At 42.5% G+C, this 9765-nt stretch overlaps 2 protein-coding genes across 2 annotated transcripts; both read left to right on the forward strand.

Moving 5' to 3' along the window:
- Window positions 1-745: 745 nt before the first annotated feature.
- LOC311256043 (odorant receptor 131-2-like) lies at window positions 746-2107 on the forward strand. Its single transcript, XM_084350792.1, has one exon. It carries the CDS (start codon window positions 814-816, stop codon window positions 1684-1686), a length of 873 nt encoding a protein of 290 aa, XP_084206918.1. The 5' UTR covers window positions 746-813; the 3' UTR covers window positions 1687-2107.
- Window positions 2108-5950: 3843 nt separating this feature from the next.
- On the forward strand, window positions 5951-9765 carry LOC311255757 (odorant receptor 131-2-like; the record flags this gene model as incomplete). The annotated part of the gene is made up of 3 exons (XM_084350406.1): window positions 5951-6183; window positions 7858-8786; window positions 9728-9765. The coding sequence occupies 3 exons, from the start codon at window positions 5951-5953 to the stop codon at window positions 9763-9765; spliced, it is 1200 nt and encodes a 399-aa protein (XP_084206532.1).

The raw sequence follows: 9765 nt of genomic DNA on the forward strand, positions 1-9765 counted from the left end.
TTTACATACTTAACATTTATTATCTTTGTCAAAGAAACAATTTATTTGTAGTTGACTGTTCTGCACTTTTGCACACTTCATATTAAAATAGTTGACTTGTTCACAGTAAATGCATTGTCTGCTGGTTTATTTTGTTACTTTCCAGCTCACCAGTAAGCCATGGTAATGGTTGTGTGAGATGTACAATGGACAAACGATGGAGCATGGACAATATATAGTTAATATTGGCGGTGCTGAGGTGGGTGGTGCGTTTAGCTGGAGGCGAGAGGCCAAAAATCAAATTCTGCTTAGGGCCCCATAAAGCCTTGGGCTGGCTCTGAATCAATATAATGCATAAATTAATATACTGTAGTGTTGTACTGTGGCTTACAAGTCAGGTTAGGATAAGGGTCAGTCAGGGGCCACGACAGCAATGGTGGGTTACAACCCAGATATGTCTATAGATAGCCACTGAGAGGACGAGCAGAAAGTATCAATGACGACACTGTGGTGAACAAACTTTAATTAGCTGTTACTCTCCTTGTATTGGAGTCACTCCTATAAAGTCTTCATACAGAGCCCTCGCTCAGAACAAAGGCCGGACAGACATCTGTCTTTGGAAATCAGTGCCACAATGCTGTGCCATTGCAGGAAAACAGTTAGTGTTTATGTGATGAGGATCACATTGTCTTTTTACGGATGATGATTTAACACTTGGCTGTACCTCAACAACTTGTGTATTTGCCTAGAGAAGTGATGGAGGACAACAACTCATGGGTTGCTGGTGAGGTGAGACTGATCAATGACCGGGTGATTTCTGTGCAGCTCCTGGTCATGATGTTTCTTGGCATCAACTTTTTGCTCATCCTGACCTTTTTCAAGAAGAAGTCCTTCTACACAATTGCACGCTACATCTTATTTGCTGTTACACTACTGTCTGATAGCTTGATATTACTCATATCTAATATTCTGTACCTCTTGGCCTATTTTAATTTTACCATACAAGTTTGGTTATGTATAATTATCTCTATGGTGCTGATTCTGTATTCAACGGTCACACCAGTTACTCTGACAGCAATGACCTTGGAGCGATATGTTGCCATTTGCATGCCCCTGCGCCATGCAGAGCTGTGCTCTCAACGCATCCATGTGCATTGCATCCTCATCATTCACAGCCTCAGCTCTATACCCTGCATCGTTGTTTTTTCCCTTTTCTTTGCATCAGCCTCTCTTAGCTTATACAAACAACACAGGATATGCACTCCGCAGATGTACATTTTGCACAGATGGCAGGGTCATATCAGGTCAACTGTACAACAGTTTTACTTCTTGATTATGGTAATCATCATTGTATTCTGTTATGTTAAAATAATGAAAGTGGCCAAAACGGCATCCGGAGAGAATAAAAAGTCAACATGGAAAGGTCTCAGAACAGTAATTCTTCATGGTTTCCAGCTGCTGCTCTGTCTCATCCAGCTATGGACCCCATTCATAGAGGGTTACGTATTTCAGATTAATTTAAGTTTATTTATTAATGTACGATTCTTTAACTATGTATTGTTTTATCTTACTCCAAAATGTCTGAGTCCTCTGATATATGGGCTCAGGGATGATAATTTTTTTCATGCACTGAAAAAGTATGCCTTCTTTGACTTGTATAAAAGAAATGTTTTGCAAGGTAGACTAGTAGATGCACAATGCACTTAAAAAGAGTGACTCACTATGGTTGTAATTCACTTAAACATGAGAATTTTAAGAATGTTTGATTTCTAAGTGGTTTATTGTAACAAGCCCTACTAATAACAAACTTTAACAGTTGTGATAGTTGTGATGTTACATCTGTGTTGTATGCTTCTAAGAACGAGACAATGCTCTTTTTCTGCATCTTTTGACAGTGGATCAGTTTGAAATATTGCAGGAAGTTCAGAAATGGAACATGAAAAAGCAGTGAACTGTCACATAAGGAGCTGCAGGGGACAGACTCAGGCCATGTGCTGCATAAAATCAAATCAAGGTTACTCACAGAAAGATTGAAAGAGGCCAATCAGCCTACTGCCTTACTTCTTTATCAAAACAATATATTCTATCGTATTGTACCACTTTTTTTCATGAAAAATGTATTCTGGAAAAAAATATGATAGAGCTCCTGACTTATACAGTGCTATATAATTCAATGTCACAAGCAAGATATCTATTATAGTTAGTAGTATTATAGTTATTTCATCTACATCCTGACACTGCAATACAAACAAACTGTGAAGTTCTTGTATTTTTCCATGTTCACCACCAGGATAAACAACTAGTGAAGATGCTGACTTCTTTCAACACACAAAATAATCCCTAAATAATCCCTAAAAGAATGAAATACTCAAATTGTTCCTAATTTATTCAAATGCAAAATGAACTGTCTATAAGCACAATAGATTGAAGCAGTTTGCCTTGTGGTCCAATAATGGACATTCTTCAAGTACATATTCAATAAACAGATATGAGACAGGTATTGATCCTCTGATGTCACTCTCCCCCAGACAGAATATACTGTGAGTGTTTTCTCCCTAAATGTTGAATTGAAGATATTATATTCAGTAACATGACACTGAGAGGACTGAGCAACTCTGGTGAAGTGAACAATGAACGTATGGTATTCTAATTTATATTTTACTTTTGTATATGTTGCACACATATTTGAAACAATATGAAACAAGCCCGTACAAGTCGATCTCCTCTTCTGACAGTCCTGCAGGTTTGCTGTTTCAGGTGCTCGAGACAGCACATCTGCAGTAGCTATCTCTTTTCCTGGCACATGAGATATAGTGTAAGAAAATCTCATGAGGCGCATGCGTAGACACTGGATGCGTGGTGGCAACTCATCAAGGCTTTTTGAGCCCAGCAGTGGGACGAGAGGTTTGTGGTCTGTCTCTATGTGAAAGGTTTTCCCGATGAGGAACTCTGCAAACCTCTCACAGGCCCATGTGCAGGCAAGAGCCTCCTTCTCAATCTGGGCATACCTCTGTTCAGTGCTACTGAGCGCCCTTGACGCATATGCCACTGGTTTCCACTTTGCTGTGCTGTCCTGCCGCTGGAGGAGAACAGCACCCATGCCATATGATGAGGCATCTGCTGAGACAAGCGTGTCAATATTTGGGTTATACAGAGCTAGACCTGGAGGAGTAGTCAGGTCCTCCTTTATGCTGTCAAAAGCCTGCTGCTGTTGCGGCCCCCAAGTCCACATATTTGATTTTTTAATCAGCTCTCTGAGCGGGTGAGTTTTCTCAGCCAGGTGAGGCATGAAATTACCAAGATGATTAGTCATCCCCAGAAAGCGCCTCACTTCACTGACATTTCTGGGCTTCTTCATGGATTTGACAGCGCTCACCTTGTCTGGGTCCGGACTGACCCCTGCTGACTCGATGATCTGCCCCAGAAACCTTATCTTGCTTTTTGAAAACTCACATTTGTCATTCAGTGTCACTCCTGCACTCTGCAGCCGTGAGAGTGTTTTCCGCAGCCTCTCATCGTGTTCTGCCTGACTGGCTCCCCAGATGAGCACATCATCCATGTGGCACACAGCACCATCTATGCCTTCTAGGATCTGCTGCATGCGTTTCTGAAAATGTTCTGGTGCTGATGAGATGCCAAACATAGACAATTATAGCAGTACCGTCCGAACGGAGTGATGAATGTGGTCAGCAGAGAAGATTCCTGTGAGAGTGGAATTTGCCAAAATCCCGAGTTGGCATCTAGTTTTGAGAAGACTTTGGCCCCGGTGAGCTGACCAAGAGTGTTCTCCACCGAGGGAAGTTGATGTCTCTCTCTCTCTACTGACTTATTCAGCTCTGTGAGGTCAGTGCAAATCCTCACAGCTTGTCGTGCGCGTATAGGAACGACCACCGTGGGCGCACACCATCCTGTGGGCTGCTCCACTTTAGAGATGACACCTTGCTGCTCCATGCGATTTAGCTCCTTTTTGACTTTGGGTAGGAGGGGAAGTGAGACTCGCCTAGGTGTTGAGACTGCAAAAGGCTTTGCATCTTTTCTGAGTACGATGGTGTACTCACCCCCCATTTTTCCGAGTCCAGAGAAAAGCTTTGGGAATTCTTGCTTCACCACCTCGCTTGTGTCCAGGCTGACGTTGTCCAGCCTGACGACCAGCTGCAGCTCTGTGGCGGCTGCTCAGCTTAGCAGCGGTGTCCTCAGCCCATCCACAACCTATACAGTCTCTTTCTTTCTCTTGTTGAGAGTGGCTTTGAACTTGCCCATCACTTTCAGAGGGTTTCCTCCTGGCCCTTTGAGAACCAATAGAGCTTTTGATAGCTGACCATACTGGCCCTCGTCGTACAGTTTTTTGGGTATGGCTGTCGCATCTGCGCCTGTGTCAATTTTAAACACTGCTTTGTGGTCATCCATTTTTACCTCAGGGACCAGCACTGTCCCCTGTCTCTGTTGACAATGAGCCCAGGAAAGAAACTCCTATTCTTCATCACTATCCTGTGTGTGTGACATTGTGGCCATATTCACCTCAAGTAACTTTTTTGACCTACAGACTCGAGCATAATGTCCTTTTTTTCTGCATTGGTTGCATGTTACATCCTTTGCTGGACATTGGTCTAGGCTGTGTCCTCTTGTGTCCCCACACCTTCTGCATGGTCTGTTCTGTGCTTTACTGAACACGGGTTTGGACCGTGGCTGAGCCTATTTTGTTTTTGCACCACTACGCTGCTGTGCGTGCATACTGTCCAGCTGTGTGTTCATCAGGTTTCCTTTGCAATTAGCCTTTAGCAGTTCGTTTTGCATTTTCACTTGTTCACTCTGTTTAACTAAAGTGACAGCTTTCTGTACAGTAGTGTCAGTTCAGGATCCAGCTGTAATCTCTCTGATAGACGTTTGTCTCTCAGACCCACGACCAGTCTGTTTCTCACCATCTCATCATGTAACACGCCGTATCCACAGTGCTCCGCCAGGCAATGTAACGCAGTGATGAACAAGTCAGCTGACTCGCCCGACTCTTGCTGCCGTTGATTAAACATCACCCGTTCATATATGACGTTCCTGCGCGCGACTAAGTGAGCGTCCAACTTCTCTTTGACTGTGTGGTACTCACTTGCTTCATCAGCCGTGAGGTGCAAGGACGTTAGAATGTCTTCCGCCTCCTCGCCCATTGTGTAGATCAAAGCATTCACTTGATTTTCCTCTGCTTGGGTTTCCAACCCTGAAGTGATGCAAAATCTGTTGAATCGTTTGATCCATTTTGGCCAGTCCTCTGTTTTAAACGAGAATTTCTCCGGTGGAGCAACCTGAAACTGGTTCATGATGAACGCTGTCGACCCGTTGCCTTGGTAATGTTGCTGTAAGCTACGAAGTTGCAAACCGTTTCCTTCCGCGCAGCGGTTGGCAACACTAAGACCAAAAAGACACTTTTTTTCACGAAAAAATAACAAACCGCCACCTGACGACTCACTTGGCTACTAATTAACTTCTGACTAACTAACTTCTGACACCATGTTGTAGCGTTATCGCTAAGTCAAGACGTAAGGAGGCAGGAGCATATCAGAGACACACCAGCTGTTAGGTCCAGGAAACATTGGTCTAGTTTATTGTCCCCATGACAACCCTAACATTCTACATTCACCTAGCAGGACTTATCTCTACAAAGAATAACAGATTAACAGTTTCATTTCTGCACAAATTCCATTCCACCCAGTTCATTTTATGTCATTATTTAAAGCTATAGTGCGTAACTTCTACGTGTCTGTAAATATCCGTTTCACTCAAGCCACTATAAGAGGAGATGATACAAGGCTGATTAAGCCGTTCGGTTCCTCTAACATCTCGCGGTACTTTTCAGTATTTGCTCTTTTTGTATTTACTGTCTTGGAGCGACATTCCCGCGCTGGCGCACAGGAAATGACGCGTTCTACTCTTTACCTGACAACGAGAAGGGAGGGGGGAGGAGAGTGCTGCTAGCAGCAACATGGCGGAGAACCTGAAGAAGCGAGCAAGAGGTGGATCTGAAGTGGTGGATCCTACTAAAAAGCCTAAAAAACCTTCACGTTCGGCAGAAGGTATCTTGGCAAAGAAAGAGAGTGACAAAAGGAGAAGACAAACGCGGGTTATCATCGGTGTCGCTTTTCCTCGATGGAGAGCCCTGAAGGAGGAGATTGGACTGAGGTCCGACACGGATCTTGCCCTGTTACTGCTGGATAAGTAAGTGACTCTGTTTATTACGAGCAGGATGTGTTGCTGTTACATGTACTGGACCTAGTACTTTATTATTTTTCTTGGAAATGGTGCTATGAATGTAATGTATTGTTAGCAGCCTGGTGTTAGCCACATCGTTAGCCTAACGAGCAGTAAGTTACCAGGTGTGTAGCCTGTGTTGCTGTGTGTAACTTACTGCGTGGGGTCTGTGTGCTGTGACGAGTAACTTTAGTAGCCTACACGTTGTGTGGACAGTTACAGTCCGTGTGTACCGTGACGAGAAGTACATGTTGTGTGGACAGTTATAGTCCGTGTACGTGGTCCGTGACCAATAGCATGCGGTGTGTCGCGAGTGTTACTCCGTGTACCGTGACGAGAAGTACACGTTGTGTGGACAGTTACAGTCCGTGTGTACCGTGACGAGAAGTACACATTGTGTGGACAGTTATAGTCCGTGTACCGTGACGAGAAGTACACATTGTGTGGACAGTTATAGTCAGTGTACGTGGTCCGTGACCAATAGCATGCAGTGTGTCGCGAGTGTGACTCTGTGTACGTGACGAGCAGTAAACATTTTGTAGCCAGTGTTACTTTGTGTACCGATACAAACAGCATGCTGTCTGGTGAGTGCTACTGTGTGTGATGTGCATTACACAGTACCGTGGAGAGCTCCACTCTAACAGAATTTACACAATAATTACCTCTTCTGAAGAGTCCATTTTTCATTTTTTGCATCGGCTGTTCTTAAAAAATGTTGTTTAATCGCATACGGTGGTGGAGGGGTAGCGGTGGGGAGGGGAGGAGTAGCGGTGAGGATCTCCATGGCTACACCGGGCCATACGTCATATTGAGGCGCCGGCCGTGTCATTGTAGTAACGCAGAATTCCTTTAGGGGGCGGTAGAAGCTACGCACTATAGCTTTAAGTTTCTATCTAATTTATTTCATGTTGTTGTATTTTTTTAAATGTGCATTTTACTCACGTTTTACATACTTAACATTTATTATTTTTGTCTCAGAAACAGTTTATTTGTAGTTGATTGTTCTGCACTTTTGTACATTTCATATTAAAATGGTTTACTTGTTCACAGTAAATGCATTGTCTGCTGGTTTATTTTGTTACTTTCCAGCTCACCAGTAAGCCATGGTAATGGTTGTGTGAGATGTAAAATGGACAAACGATGGCGCATGGACAATATATAGTTAATATTGGCGGTACTGAGGTGGGTGGTGCGTTTAGCTGAGGGTGAGAGGCCCAAAATCAAATTCTGCTTAGGGCCCCATAATCCCTTGGGCTGGCTCTGAATCAATATAATGCATAAATTAATATACTGTAGTGTTGTACTGTGGCTTACAAGTCAGGTTAGGATAAGGGTCAGTCAGGGGCCACGACAGCAATGGTGGGTTACAACCCAGATATGTCTACAGATAGCCACTGAGAGGATGAGCAGAAAGTATCAATGACAACACTGAGGTGAACAAACTTTAATTAGCTGTTACTCTCCTTGTAGTGAAGTCACTCCTATAAAGTTTTCATGCTGAGCCTTCACTCAGAACCAGTGCCACAATGCTTTGCCATTGCAGGGAAACAGCTAGTGTTTATGTGATGACGATCACATTGTCTTTTTACGGATGATGATTTAACACTTGGCTGTACCTCAACAAATTGTGTATGCGCCTAGAGAAGTGATGGAGGACAACAGCTCATGGGTTGGTGGTGAGGTGAGACAGATCAATGACCGGGTGATTTCTGTGCAGGTCTTGGTCATGATGTTTCTTGGCATCAACTTTTTGCTCATCTTAACCTTTTTCAAGAAGAAGTCCTTCTACACAATTGCACGCTACATCTTATTTGCTGTTACACTTCTGTCTGATAGCTTGATATTACTCATATCTAATATTCTGTTCCTCTTGGCCTATTTTAATTTTACCATACAAGTTTGGTTATGTATCAGTATTTCTACGGTGCTGATTCTGTATTCGATGGTCACACCAGTTACTCTGACAGCAATGACCTTGGAGCGATATGTTGCCATTTGCATGCCCCTGCGCCATGCAGAGCTGTGCTCCCAACGCATCCATGTGCATTGCATCCTGATCATTCACGGCCTCAGCTCTATACCCTGCATTGTTGTTTTTTCCTTTTTCTTTGCATCAGCCTCTCTTAGCTTATACAAACAACACAGGATATGCGCTATGCAGATGTACATTTTGCACAGATGGCAGGGTCATATCAGGTCAACTGTACAACAGTTTTACTTCTTGGTTATGGTAATCATCATTGTATTCTGTTATGTTAAAATAATGAAAGTGGCCAAAACGGCATCCGGAGAGAATAAAAAGTCAACATGGAAAGGTCTCAGAACAGTAATTCTTCATGGTTTCCAGCTGCTGCTCTGTCTCATCCACCTATGGACCCCATTCTTAGAGAATTATGTATTTCAGATTAATCTAACTTTATTTATTAATGTAAGGTTCTTCAACTATGTATTGTTTTATCTCACTCCAAAATGTCTGAGTCCTCTGATATATGGGCTCAGGGATGATAATCTTCTTCATGCACTGAAAAACTATGCCTTCTTTGACTTGTATAAAAGAAATATTTTGCAAGGTAGACTAGTAGTTTTTAACAGAAAAAATGCAGAATGCACTTAGAAAAAGGGACTCACTATGGTTGCAATTCAAGTAAACATGAGAATTTTAAGAACATTTTATTTCTAACTGGTTAATTGTAACAAGCCCTACTAATAATAAAATGTAACAGTTATGATAGTTGTGATGTTACATCTGTGTTGTATGCTTCTAAGAACGAGACAACGCTCTTTTTCTGCATCTTTTGACAGTGGATCAGTTTGAAATATTGCAGGGAGTTCAGAAATGGAACATGAAAAAGCAGTGAGCTGTCACATAAGGAGCTGCAGGAGACAGACTCAGGCCATGTGCTGCATAAAATCAGATCAAGGTTGCTCACAGACAGATTGAAAGAGGCCAATCAGCCTACTGCCTTACTTCTTTATCAAAACAATATATTCTATGATATTGTACCACTTTTTTTTGTGAAAAAAGTATTCCGGAAAAAAATATGATAGAGCTCCTGACTTCTACAGTGCTATACACTTCAATGTCACAAGCCAAGATATCTATTATAGTTCCTTCCTCTACATCCTGACACTGCAATACAAATTGTGAAGTTCGTGTTCTTTTCCATGTTCACCACAAGGCTAAACAACTAGTGAAGATGCTGACATTTTTTTACACACATGATAAATGTGAAGTTGTCCCTAATTTGTTAATTTTATAGCGCCCTCTTGTGGTAGCAATTCCCCCTGTAGATTATTTGGGGCAGATGTATTAACCTGCCAGATCTTCTTTTATATAGACACCATTGTTTTGACTGGTGAAGCTGAGCTGGTGAGTTAAGAGATGTATATGTTGTAATGTGATAACAACTTATGTTAAACACTATAGATATGTTCATGTGTGCGGATTATACAGTAGATAATATGTCCGTGTCATTGATATTGTGGTTTTGTTTATTTTGTGTCATTTCAGTTGATTACCTGGCAAAGGCACGGTTACTGTACAGGTGA

Source organism: Pagrus pagrus (assembly GCF_965226575.1).
Source record: "Pagrus pagrus genome assembly, chromosome: 4".
Taxonomy (NCBI): Eukaryota; Metazoa; Chordata; class Actinopteri; order Spariformes; family Sparidae; genus Pagrus; species Pagrus pagrus.

What these genes read in the sequence shown, in the direction of transcription:
- LOC311256043 (XM_084350792.1), top strand. Translation starts at nt 814, where the DNA reads ATGATGTTTCTTGGCATCAACTTTTTGCTCATCCTGACCTTTTTCAAG.